Source organism: Onychostruthus taczanowskii, unplaced genomic scaffold, assembly GCF_017590055.1.
Source record: "Onychostruthus taczanowskii isolate IOZ18803 unplaced genomic scaffold, ASM1759005v1 scaffold268, whole genome shotgun sequence".
Taxonomy (NCBI): domain Eukaryota; kingdom Metazoa; phylum Chordata; class Aves; order Passeriformes; family Passeridae; genus Onychostruthus; species Onychostruthus taczanowskii.
The window spans coordinates 58,190-72,520 of record NW_024499995.1 but is presented as its reverse complement, the minus strand read 5'-3'; the positions used below and the strand labels follow the sequence as shown (position 1 = coordinate 72,520).

At 39.3% G+C, this 14,331-nt stretch overlaps 1 protein-coding gene across 1 annotated transcript in view; it reads left to right on the top strand.

The window, feature by feature from the left end:
- LOC121337405 (integrin alpha-9-like) overlaps positions 1-14,331 on the top strand; it is a 143,093-nt gene that overhangs the window by 72,285 nt on the left and 56,477 nt on the right. The window contains exons 7-9 of the mRNA XM_041407492.1: positions 8,694-8,780; positions 9,976-10,055; positions 13,231-13,320. Of these exons, the coding sequence (XP_041263426.1) occupies positions 8,694-8,780; positions 9,976-10,055; positions 13,231-13,320 (257 nt within the window). The remainder of the gene's footprint in view (positions 1-8,693; positions 8,781-9,975; positions 10,056-13,230; positions 13,321-14,331) is intronic.

Sequence of the window (14,331 nt, the reverse complement as noted above, 5' to 3'; positions counted from 1 at the left end):
GAATGTGTGTCAGAGGTACTTTGTATGCTAGTTCTTATGATTGCTTCTTAAATATATCACTGTGGAGTCAAACTGATTTTTCCCTTAGTTTTCATTTTGCTATGGTTCTGTATGTGGAACTTGGAGGACATGGTTTAGCACATATAAGTTGCCTCATGCTTGGTACTATATTGATGTATTTGCTAGCCAGTGCAGTGCTTTTAAAAGACATGTCTTCAAAGTTTTATGAACAAAGGTTTTGTCTTGATTGGCAAATTGAGAGTACATTACTAAGTGATGATAAATACTACGTTTTGGTCATGCTTCGGTTTATGTGGATAATGGATTTTTCCCATTCTGTACTTAAGTATCCATTTTTTTGGTGGTGAATAGTGGACATCCGGTTAGTGACCAGTCATTAGTGGTGTTCCCCAGATCTCAATACTGGGACCTGTCCTGTTCAGTATGATGATCTGGATGAGGGGATCTAGTGCTGTTCTGGTTTGAAAGCAAAACCAGTGACAGACTCTAAGCCAGAAATTCAATTTATTAGGAAAAGGGGAAAAAACCAAAATACATGCAATAATACAAAAGACTGGCAGAGTCAGAATACGTCCTGACACCTTGCTAGTAAGGGTGGTGGTAGCAGTCCAGATGGAATGGTCTTGTTGAAGTGGTGATCCCGTAGAAAAGATCTGGTAGCTGTTGTCCTCTGGAAAACAGTGGTTAAGGGCTTCTTGTTCTGTCCCACAACCCACATTACATCAATATGGGGATGCTTAGCTCCTCCCCCCTGGGCAGAGCATCTCACAATGGGCTGATATCATTCTGACTCATGTGGTGGGTCCTTGATTGCCCATTAAACAGAAATGGCCCCCAGAGGGAGTTACCTCTGAGTCATGCAGCAATGTATTGGTGGGCCCATTAACAGGAGATAAGGAAAAAACAATGCTCCTCCTGGTTTCAACAGCTCTTGAGGATGGGGATAGAATACATCTTTATATTGTAACCTAGGACAAGTGCACCCTCAGTAAATTTGTGGATGACACCAGATTAGGAGGGAGTGTTGATGTGCTGGAGAGTAGGAAGGCTTTGCATAGAGTTCTGGACAGCCTGGATTGATGGGCTGACAACAAGATCCGAGTCTTACACTTGGGTCACAACAACCCCATGCATCACTACAGGCTGGGGGAAGAGTGGCTGAAAAACTGCCCAGAGGAAAATGGGCAGTGAGTGCTGGTTTGACAGCATCTGAACATGAGCCAGTGTGTGCTCAGGTGGCCAAGAACCCAATGGCATCCTGAGCTATCCTGGGAATAATGTGGCCAGCAGGATCAGGAAAGTGATTGTCCTCCTGTACTCAGCATTGCTGAGGTCACATTTCAAATACTGTGTCCATTTCTGGGCCTCACATTACAAGAAAGGGCATGACCAGAGAGGGATAACAAAGCTTTTTGAAGGGTCTGGAGCACATTTTGTGAGAGGTGGCTGACGGAGCTGCGGTTATTGATTCTGGAGAAAAGGAGTCTCAGGGGTGACCCTATTACACTCTACAACTACCTGGAAGGAGATGAGGGTTGGACTCTTCTCTCAGGAAACCAGCAACAGGATGGGAAGAAATGGCCTCAAGCTGTGCCAGAGAAGGTTCAGGTTGGACATCAGGAAGAATTGCTCATTAAGCATTGGGATGGCAAGGTCAATTGGTGAAACAGCAATTCACAGAATTTATAGTGTGTGACATTCATATTTCTTGATGTGGCTTTTAAGGGGAATATCTATGTGTTGAAAATAAAGGAAAACCTTCAGTCCCTGTGACATCTTTAAAACAGACCTTTATGGTACACACAAAATATACTTTTATTCCATTTTATAATTTGATGTGATATCAAATATTCTTTAATCATTGCATTCAAGAGGTTAGATAAATGCTAGTTTCATTACAAGGTCTTGATGAGCAAGTCTGTATTGAGTCTATAACTCCCTCTCTGTAATATTTTTTCTATCAGGTAATGATTAACAGTAATTTTCACATTATAATTGCTATTGATGATGCTTTATCACTAAATTGGCCTTCATGTTATTCACATTGTTACTTGCATTCCACCTGTGTTTGGAAATTACTTACAAGAGAATAAATGTTTGAAGCTTGAGATCAAGATCTGTTACGTTAAAAGAGTAAAGCTATCCTAATTTATTTCCATTAGGAACATATTTTTTCTCCTTTTGAGTGATTCAGTCACCCACATAGCTTTGGCAAGTGGAGAGCTATACATAGAAGAGTTTGTGACCACAAGGTGCTTGCTTGAAGTTGCCAAGTAAACTGTATTTCCACAAAGTGAAACAAAACTCATGGGATTTTCACTCTGAGAGAAACTCCTTGAAATGCACATGAAAATATTTCTGAGACCCATGACGGCTTTGTCAGCTACAGCCACCTGTGCTGACTGCTGCAGTTTCTCTACAGAGTTACTTTCAGTAACAGGATGATTTTTTCCCCAGCTTGCAATGTATACTCACTGTTCATGAGAGACACTGTGGCCTTTCCAGGTGGCCTGGTGCCACCACTGAGTGCTATCTCCACTGCCTAAGAAGCTGGCATCAGAGAAGCTGTGCATCCTGACACTGTGCACAACTCCTTCCCCCTGTCCAATCCCTGGGTTGTGCAGTACTGAGAGTTGGGTATTGATAGCAGTGGTTGTTTGAAGGCTTTGTGCATTTGGAACTCGTGAAACAGATAAGCAAAAGAAGAAAAACCAAACCCCCAAAACTGCAGGCTGAGTTTGTGAGATACTGAGATTTCCAAGCAAAAGTGAATTCCTGTTGTCTTTGGCATTGGTTGTGGGCTGGAGTTGGGAAAGGTCTGTGCCTGCAAGGTCCAGCCCAGAAACATGGAGGAAATACTGTTTGCTCAGTTAGCAGAGAGTACTGCTGACAAAGACACAAAGCAGATATTAGACTGCTAGTTCTCTGAAGAAAAGAGAGGCTTTTGAGTATGATAATCAGAGCAAATTCTATGAAGTATCTGAGGTAGATCAGACACACCATTTCAGTGATTTCCGATGATCTTGAATTCTTGAGTTCCCAGTCAGTAATACCATTAATCTTCTTTGTGTTCTTGCAGTTTTAAAATATCCTACAAAGCACTATTTTAGAGGAAAGTGTGGTATCTGTGGAATTTTATGTTAGAACAGCTAAGCTGTATGTGCATGAGGGGGCCTCCAAGATAAAATTACTCTGAGCTGTACTTGTTGCCATTCATAGGGAAACTCAGTCAGAGCCAGACCTTTTATTTGAAAAAAATCTCTAGCCTTTTATGAACCTCAGGCATCCCTAATTGCACTATATATGTGGATAACTGTGACCCACATTCTCTTGTACTTCAATTGCTGTGGAAAGAAAGTACAGTAGTATGTTCAGGAGGTGGCTGTTAAGTTAATTGGTACATCTTTGTATCCTTGAAGCCTCAGTGAAGGCATTTAAAGAACTGCTAGGCAAGGAGAGATAAGTAGGAGCAAAATAAAAATTTTGCTTTCCAAACCTTAGAGAAACCCATGAGTTGTTGATAGCACAACTGAAGGGCTTAGACCAAGATCATGAAGAGTGATTTGAAGGAGCCATTTCAAACATCATCAAAGAGATGACTCTCTATTTGAGGTTCCTGACATGTTTGTTCTACCCAGCTTTGCAAGTAATGTATGTAGGAAGATTACCAGCTATGAATGGACAAAAAGTTCACATTGAAGTTACTGAGGAATAAGTATGCCTTTTAGGGTCCATAGTGAGAATAAAAAAATGGTACAAATTTAGCAAATTTTCCCAGTGCCCAGTGTAAGCCTCTGCCTTTGGTGCAGGTCAGAGAATTTCAGAATAGCTAGCGGGAATAGTTATAAAGTCTATATGCCAGAGAGGATATAGTAGGTAGATGCATAGTACCTAACTTTTGAGACTTAGCATACCATGAGGTAGACCGTGCAAGTAGTCCTCTTTTGTGATATTTTCTCAGGAAATTTATTTTAAGACGTCTTGGATGAAGATACTGTTCATGATCCTCTTTGGTGTGAAGTGCACTGGTTCACAGACAGGCACCATAGATCAAGAAAACTATTAACAACAAGGAAAGCAGTAACAAGAGTGTGTGCTCTGACAAAAGATGCAGGTTTCCTTGGAACCCTTCACTCTTGTTATTATGCTTTTGTATGCTTTGGAAAACAACTAGCATCACAAGAAAAAATCTGAACAAGTTAAGTAAATTTTCAACATCTTCAAAACAGGAGTGTTCTGCCAACAACACAAGACTTCCAGGACATTTTCTCGTCAGTTCTGGAATGTATGTGCTAGTATCCAAGATTTGCAAGGAGGATTTTCTCAGTTTAAACAATAAAAAAAAGACCTTTGAGTATAGCTATGGAAAGAGAAATATAAACTGCTGGCAAATGTATTTTCTAGCAGCCTGAGGTTTTTTCCCTTTTAAAAATATACAGATTATTTTAATAATTCCTTAATGAAGTTTCAATGCCTTTCATTGGTGGTTTTAATCAAAAGTTCCTTAAAAAATAACAGGTAATCAAAGAGTTATTTTTAAAAATATGATGTGAACTCTGGCACAGATAGTCAGCAGTATTCAACATAATACATAATTACCTTAAGTTCAGAAATAATACCACTTTCTATTGAGAGTCACATCTGGCATATCCTCTTCACATGTTTAGTGTTGTTCTGTTACATCTACTTATTGACACTGCAGATACAGTATCTACTCATAGGCTGTGTGCTTAGAAAAGCAAAGCGCTAGCAGGTCATAAATGAGTGTTGGAATAGTTGAATTCACACCTTCTCTGTGAGAACACTGGTGAATGCAAAATAACACAAATTACCTGTACTTATATGAATGTTGGCTTTTGTTGATAGTCATAATATGGTAGAAGATTTGTCAGATAGATAAAAGCTTGGTATTGGAGTGCTAGTGTTGCAGGGCGGTTTATGGGTTGGGGCAGATGACTTAAGGAGATGTTTTAGGCAAGGAACTTGCAACCAGTCATGGGTGGAGATGAGTGGGGAGAAAGTTGAGGAAGTGAGGTGATGACTCTGGATTGGCGCCAAGGCCAACATCAGTTCAGAGGAGTCATTCTACCTTTGGGGAAGAAATGAATGATGCTAAGGTTGGGAAAAATAAAAACCAAATATAATTATATGAACTGCCAGGCTCAGGAAGATTGGAGGGTCTTGGTTGGACAAAAGTGAGGGAGAGAATGGTCAGGTTGTACTGGCTAGCCAGTAAGTCATCCCACACCAGCTATGCAAGACTCACTTGGGAAAAAATGCATATGGGGTCTAATTTGAAAATGGTAAGTCAAGATGAAGCTGAGGAAATTTCAATGTCTTGAAGTTGTGTATTTCATTACTCATGTTATAATGATGAGGAACCTTTCTTTTTTTGATAAAGAACTTCGAGAAACAGACTGTGAGCCAGCCTGAGCTTCATATTTCTCATAACCAGGTCAACATTTGCGATGAAGTAATAATACAGTTATTTCACTAATTATCTGACTATTTATCTGATTGACTAAGAGTATGTAACAGTCTGAAATGTTTCAGAAAAAAGTTTTCCAGATAAAGCTTCACACTGTCTTGTTGGAAGGGAAACAGCCAACGTTTTTGGCGATGTTTTCTATGCAAACTAGGAGCTGCTATGAAGCTCATGCAGTAAGCTGAGTTTTTCAGATGGGTTGTATAGTCATTGAGAAACATTGCTCATTGAAAGCATGACCTAACATCAGGTGTTAGGTATCAAGAAGTGGTATCTGCAGTTTCTGTAAGCCCTGAGTCGCACTGCTGTTCCCTATTTGTAAGATAAGACAACACCAACCCTTCAGCCTCCTGGAACAGTGTGAAAATTGAGTTTAGAGAGCTGACCACCATAAGAAAACACATAAAGAAACAATTTTCTCTCCCTCCAGAACAGCACACTGAAATTGAAGCCTGAAGCTAAACAGTGAGAAGTGAAGGAAAACCAAAATATTTACTCATTAGCTGAGCTTCTCCATCTTAATCACAGAGCAAAGCAAGGAGTCCATGGGAAAAGTTTCCTGGGTAGCCTTTAATTTGTAAACTTGTGGGAGGCTGAACCAGTATGATTAAACCAACTCACTTCTGCTTTTTCCTAGCATTGAAAATTTTATTGTGCACCATTACTAGAATCACTCACATTGGAAGGGACCCACAGGGATCACTAAATCCAACTCCCTGCTTCTCATGGGACTCCCTAATTAAATCATATAATCTAGAGCATTGTCCAGGTACTTTCTGAACTCGGACAGGTTTGGTGCCCTGATCACTTTTCTGGAGAGCCTGTTGCTCATTAATCACCCTCTCAGGGAATAACCTTTTCATACTCTCCACTCTGAACTTCAGTAATGTAGTATTAATATTAATCATTAACTGGATAGTATGCTAATGAAACCAGAAAGCCATTCAAGTAAATTTTCCTTCATTTGTTAAACTTTTCCAAGCAACAATAAGCAAAAACAGTGAATTCAATGTTATCTTGTAATTTCCTTTTACAGGAAATAAAACCATGGACATTTGCCTGCCAGCTGTCTGGTCTGTAAAGGCATCAATGTGCAAAATGAAGAAGAAATGCTCTTCTTCTGTTACCAGTATGAGGGTTCTCTCAATTATCTGGGTCTTTGACATCTCTGAAGGGATATGGCCTTGAGGGGAGGAGACAGTTTCTTGGGTCTGTCTGTTCACTATCATCATACTGGACAGCTATGTAATTAGAAACCCGTCTTGACAGAGCACAGGCTAGACATTGATGGAAGAGAGTTCATCGTTTGCCTCAGTTAGCAAGGGACATTTGAATGACCCTGAACCGAGAATGTTTTCAGGGGAAACAGGTGTTTCCCCTGAAATTTTTCATTTGGTTATGCAGCTGCTCAAACTTTGTGTTCTCTCGATCACTCTCATAAAACTGGAGAACCGTCCAGATTCCTGAGAGGAAAAGGCTAGTGAAAGGGATGTTTTGCCAATGAAGCACTTGTTTGTCTATTTTGTGTTCATTTTAGAGCAGAAAATCTAACATATATGTGGATGGTAGTTCCATACTACTGAAGCTAGATATTTGATTTGCTAAGTAGTGCCGTCTTTCATATTTCCAGAAATGGCAGCCTACTAAAGATTGCAAGGAAGCAAATCCATAGAGAAACTGAATGGGAAGGCCACTCCTCTGGCATTTTAGTAGTATTGCAGTAATGTCATTCCATTAGGTATCTCAAGGTATGCACTGATTTTCTCCTTACATTATTTTTGCTTCTCATGAAACCAGTGAAATACTGTCTGAGTCAGGTAAGATAGATAGTATTTGATCTATAATTTTCTAGAAATATGTGCCCTGATTTCAACCATGATTTTGAAGCTAAATATCTGTAGAGCACTAATGCTGTACTTAGATCAGAATGAAAAAGGCAGAGAGGCATTTCCTGGAGATGCCTATAACCCAAATGCGTGGTTCAGGAAGCTCCTTCCACTCATACTTGTTCCAGCTGAAAATGTTACTTTTTTGAAGTAACTCAGGAAATGTACATGAGCATGAGCTTTGCAAACTGCTGTAAATAGTGAATATAGGGCAAATAAATTATATGTTCTGTAGCAAAGAGATTCTCATCTGCATGTCTGGAATAAAATTAATTTATAGAGTGAGAGATCTAAAATTTAGGCATTTGTATTATAGTGCATACCATAAGCACCATAGTTTGCGTGATTCTGTAATCAGCAGTAGAGAGGTATCCAACCCAGTCTAAATGAAACACCTGCATTTGGTCTGCTGAACTGTTTTCTACATCCTTTTACTACCATGGAAGCAATGACATGTAAATCACATAGCAGTCACTTGTTATGTAGGCTTTTAAAAGCAAGATTCCAGAGCTGAATCACACTCCTAAAGTTTAGTGAGATGAACTTGCCCACAGTGGCAGAGTATTAAACTGTTCCCTGATAATCTTGTTTGAATGTGCCCATCTGGAGCTAGGCACTTATTTTATGGAGCAATTAAACACTCCATTCACCAGAAGAATTTCTTTTGTAGTGGAGTCACCAGTCAAGCAGGATAGGGCTCTTCTAACTTTTTGCATTTGAATTATTGACTGTCCACAGTCAATGTTTAGCATGAGGAGATGCTCATTCCTCTACTTTATCTATGCCACCATCTAACTAAAGGTTAGTATCCATACCAGCATGACTCATCTTGTGGACCAGAGCAAGAGATCAGGGCACTGAATGTCACCAGAACCAGATGAACTTTCTCTTCTGCATCTGTGTATTGCATAGTTTGGTCACTGTCTCCCAACACTGTTCTCTCCTCATGGTACAGGTACCTGGAAAAACTACCTTAGAAAACCTACATTCTTGATCATTTGAAAGCTCTCTTTTAATAAACAGAGGGAATAACTGAGTTATCCAAGAGTTTGGGCTGACCCCCTGACTCTAATGGGTTTAGTCATGCAGTATTTCTTCATGATCTATCTCTTACAGCAAGGTTCTTATAGCTGTCTTCTTCCCAATGCTGGTCTGACTAATGTAAAATAAGGAAGTACAGCACAGTGCTATGATGGGAAATATTTAATTTTCCATTGTATTTCATCATGTTGGTGTTTCTTTAGCAATCTTCTTTTTCTCCCCAAATCCGTAATCTCATGGTCTTTTTTGTTTTCTTGTAGGAGGAGCTGGGCATTGCTTGTGAGTTACTGGAGTCAGATTTCCTCAAGTGCAGTGTGGGATTTCCTTTCATGAGATCCAAATCTAGGGTAACTTTGTGATATTTGCATTTGCAGAATATTAGTCCATTTACCTCTGTCTCAAAGAATGTCTGGAAAACCAACTGCTCTGTTAAATGTCTGTGATTGATACTTCCTCTAGCTTGCTAAGCCAGATATCCAAGCCTTTCACAGTTACAGAGACTAGCTATCCTTTTTCCCACGAGACAGGGCCAATGACATTGCTCTGGGCACTGCAATAAAATGGCTGTGAAAAATGGTGCAAAATGTACGTATTTCCTCTGCAAAAAATTAGAAAAGGACTCTCTGTCTTACTTATGTTGCTTCTGTGAGTTTTTTGTCTTCTTTCACATTAAAAAATCCAGCTGTGTTCTTTCTGCCACTAAAATGACCAACCCAGAAAGGTGAGAAAATGAGGAATAACTTAAGGATGACCTGAAAAAAATGAGTCTGAAATTTTTCAGAAAGTTTCTATTTCAAAAGCAAATCCTTTCCATTTGAATTGATGTATCCTTTGACCCATTATAAAAGTTTTTGTTTTCTGTTTTAATAATTGACTCTTTTGTGCTACTTTGAAAAAGTAAAAAATATTTTAAATGGAATTGAAAAAATACATGCAGTAGCAAAAATATTACTTAGAATGTAAGAATGCAAGCCATTGAAATTACAATGGATTTGAACACTGTTTTACTTGGCCAAAGTCTGTTTTGGAGTTAGGCAGAAAAATTACATGGACAAGTAATCCACCAAAGTAAAATTCTTATTTCAAAATTAGCACCTGTTTTCACCCATTATGATGCATGTCCTGAATGCTGCTTTAACTTGTGCCACTTGCTCCAAGTGCAGGCCTGTGGTGTGGCCTTTATTGCCCCAAAAGATCTCTTAATCAACAAATATCATACAGAGTGGCACTGACATAGTTTCAGGTAGTGATCTTCCTGTTCTTCAAGATTCATTCCCAGGCAGATGATCTATCAAGAAATTTCTTTGAACAGCAATTCTAGTAAAGGTCTTCTCTTAATGATGGAAAACCCAAACTCTATAGTATTTGAAGAGAGACACAATTACTAAGACTTACAAGGTAATTTGCAGTAGAAGTGCTCTTATACATATCAAAATATGCCACTTTTTTAAAATTAGGCCAATGAAATATGAATAAATTTCAGAATAAATACATTTTGAAACAATATGCAGAGTCTCTAAATATGGCTTTTTCTTTGTGCAGTATGAGTTCACTGTGATCTTTGATACAAGCCATTTGACCGGTCAGGAAGAAACACTTACCTTCCTTGTCACTGCCCAAAGGTAAGGGGACCCTTATATGTCTAGATGACTTGGATATTCTTTGTTAGATGAAGTGTGCATTACATGTGCTTGACAATTACATTATATTAGCTGTAGATATATATATGTGTAGTAAATTAGTTTCAATTACTGGGGCTAAATGCATGTATTTTGGTGATGCAGAGGAACTATGTATTGAAGCTTCCTGAAAAATGAGGAAGGATCATGCATAGGTTTTCTTTGCCAGGCAGTTGCCATTCTGAGGGATCATTCTCACCATATATCAAGCTCAACTCAGCTGTGATTGACGATCAACACAAGATAGCCCAACCCATTTGTTTCAGCATTTGAATGAAATAAACATGCTGGGATGCAAACAAAAAAAGATAAATGCTTTAATCAGATGGTCAAGAATCCCAGTGTTAGGTTATAAAATAACATGTCTATTTTTCCCCACTCTCATCTTCAGTGAGCCATGACAGACTGTGGAAAACATCTAGATAGTGTACTTCTCAAAGAGCACTTCAAGAAGGCATTGAAGTAGGGTGTTGCAAAGTATGCATGCATAGGCATTTGTCTTCGGCAGGATAAAAGATGTGACGCATGCTCTGTGCCTTCTAAGATGATGTACCATGAAGAAGCATACTGCATGGGTGATTCAGTCATTAATCAAGGGCGATTCACATGGGTGATTCAAGCACTTCAATGTCTGTATGGGAACCAATGCACAGCTGTGTTAATATTGGCCATGAACTGCTGCTTTGATGTGTTGGGTGTTTGACTAGTTCCTTCTCCCATTTACTATGTAAATGAGCCAACTTCATATCCGTATCTGTCCAAATCAGGATCCCAAATGAGATGACATCTCTACAAAAAGCTAGAGATGAGAGATAAGGTAGCAGCTTCTGAGTGACTGCTCTCACAAGGCATAGTCCTCGCCTGCAGTAACAGCTGTAGGTGGGAACAAGATCCTGCAGCACACAGGGCTGGTATGAGACAATGAAAGTGAGACATATCACTCTGTCTTGCATGTTAGCAAAGTTTTATTCTCCATCGGATGTTCATCATGTGTGCAGATGACCCTGTGATGCTTCTCAGTCAGAGACATCAGTATCTGCTAGGTGAATGCCAGTTGGTGCAAAGATGGGTCAGCAGTGCTTTAAATTTGCACAACCAGTGTTTTCCAACTTTGGATAGCACAGGACTTCCCTCTGTAATCTCACTTATATTTCTGTGCCCTACCAGTGAGAAATACTAGTCTGTACCTTTAGATGAGCAAAGAAATAAACAGCAATTGTTACACATTGAGTGCATGCTTAGAGATGTTATGAGAAAGTTCCTCACTGTAGAAGGTTAAGAGAGGATAGTTATGTTTTGAAGGATTTAGCTGAACCTCCAAAGAGAGTAGTGCAGGTCTCAATGCTGATTACCCTCATTTCCTCTGTGACTTTAGGCAAATTGCTTAATTCCCTTGCTGTCAAATGAGTGTAACAAAATCTTTCTACCACAAAAGTTGCAGGGAGCCCTGAGGTAAAGTCAATTATAAGGAAGTTGAGAAAATGTACCTGTGCTGCAGTCAGACTGCCATAGGTGAAAGCATTGTTTCCACACAGAACTGGAATTAGTCTGGCAGAAATAGCTGGTCAGGGAAGCTATGTTCATGCTGTCATGGGAAAGCAAGTGTTGCCTTTCAAGGGTCTACTTGAGCCTGTCCTGTGTAGCTGCAAATTTGGCAGTAGAATCTGTGACAAGAGATTGGTTCAGTATTGGAACAATTGGAGAAATAAGTAAACATCACATTGTATTTCTCTTACACAAGTTGGCTGTTTAAAAAAAAAAAAAAAACAACAAACCTTCTTCTTTGCTTCCAGGTGTGAACTGTTTTTCTAGAGCTAGATTCACTGAGTTGTGTTCTCCTTTACTGACAGTACCTTTACTCCATTTGAAACAGATAAGAACCATGACCCTGTGTAGAATTCTACTTGCTTATTTTGTGTGCCACCATGGTATCTCGGTATTTATGTTGGATGAGAAATGTTTTGATTTTGGACTCTTCTGTGAGCCTATTCAGAGGAAAAGCTTTTATTAAGTGGGGCTCTTTCCCAGGGTGAAATTTGTGGGGTTTTCTATCTGGGCCATATTTTATCAGCAGACATAGGCAATGTGTCAGTTGCAGAAAGCTGAGCTGTAGGTAAGCATATATGTAGCCAGCAGGCTCTATTTTTGTAATCTGAGCAATTCATAATCTGCACGTGAATCACTTGGGATATTATTGCCTGCTGTTTCCTCAGTGATACTGTCCTCAAATACATATAATCATATATTTTGTTTTGCCAATTTTATTTGTGAGTAAATCCAATGAACTGCAAGGCAAAATTGATTCCAGAGTACTGCTGAAGAAATTGGAAATGCATGTAACATATCTTTCAAGATTGTTGTTTTGAGCTGTCACTCAACAAGCAGACTGATCATCAGAATTAGAATAGTTGCAGGTTTCTGTGCTAGACATGCATTACAGGAACCTTTCCCAGACTTCATATATAAAGTATTTACACTGAAACAAACTGACTTAAATGAAACCTAATTGCTCACTTTTTTCCTTTCTTTATTTTGTTTTGACTGGCTGAGGCAACTGCCTTTGACAACGTAAAGTAGAAGTGCTTTCATTTTGGCAGCTAAGTACAGGAAGAGGGGGAAAGAGAGGGTGGAATTGCTGAGAGGTTATGGCCAGTTCACTATAAGAGTCTTGCCCGAAAACCTGCTTGCAGTGGCAGCAAATTGGTCTATAGTACAGTGCAGGTACACTGAAAACATTTATTCATTTGGTGGGTCAAGACCCTGTGAGGTATGTCCCTCACAAACTGATGTGTGGTCAAATTGGGAGAAAATGAGTCCTTGCCTGGAAGTCGAAATGTTCTTGTTTCTCTCCACTTTGTATGATGGCTGCTGTAGTTTCCCACAGACATTTGAATTCACACCTTGTTCCAATATACTTTTTTTTTTAACGAGCCTGATCATGTCAGAGCCACAAAACTCATGCTTTTTGTGTATGCCCTCTCCAAGTTTGGGTGAACTTTCTTAAGGACTCACATAGAGAGGCTCAGAGTACAAGGCAGAGAGATGGTGACTGTGAAACTGTTATATATTATAAAGGCTGTAGATTTGCAGTATGTTTTTTTTTTCCTTTCTGACATAGTGGAAACCTAGAATGCACTGAATGTCTGCATGATAATACTCTAATCCTGTCTGTGCCCCTGATGCATGAGGTGGACTCATCTATCAATGGGTAAGTATCAATCACCAAATGAAAACAAAAACAATATTAATAATCCTCATCATCATCATCATCATCCTAAGAATAACACCTGAGTGTTTTCCAGTGAAAAAATGAATTATTTTCTTTGTTTACATGTAGCCAGACTGTTGCTTTTTCCTTGTTTCCCAGACTCTGGTCATTCAGACAATCTCATTCAGTATCTGGAAATTCTGTTCATTTCAGGACTGTACCTAATTTTCACTACTTCCTAATTAATGCTAATTAGTTACCATCACATTTATAGAAGGTATTTCAGTGACTGTGTTTAAATTCAAGTGATGCTGTAGATATGATGGACCTGAAAATTAAATATAAAAAGAACAAGTAAACCACATTTTGTTCCTTAGGGCATGTCTTTAAGGAAATGGTTGAGAGTCACCAGGCCAAAGGTTAGGGTCAAATGTTCTGGAATTATAAGGAGATTGGTGAAGTCTAGCTGTTTGCCTTACTGTTTAATTTCTCAAACAGAATTTGCTTCTGCTTCTGTTTGTTTTCTTATTTCCTCTATTCCCTAGTCTGTGAGGCATCTGAGTACAAACTGCAAAGCATCTCTCACCCTTTGACTGAAATACTTGTATAACATATAGCCATTGTGTCCTCTCCCTTGTTGTGATACGGCACGAAATGATGACACAGACACTGCTGCTCTCGAGGGGAACAAAAAGGAAGAAGAAGAAGAACTTTATTTTCTGACTCCAACATTTATAGTTTTCCAAAGGTGACAGTGGATTGGAGGGTGACAGTGTTACCTCTCCAATGCCACTGGACAGACTAAGGGTCCATCAATTCTCTCCACCTCCATGAAAGAATGCAAAACATAGGTTATTTACAGAACTGTGTGTGAGAAAGTTTGTTGAAAGAATGCAAACATCAGAAGGCTTAACAAAGTCTTACAAAATCAGGGCGACATCCCTAAGGCTGCATGTGTATGAATTCCGGCCTTTGAACTTGGGGCTCTTCCCTACCACTTGGCATCACAAT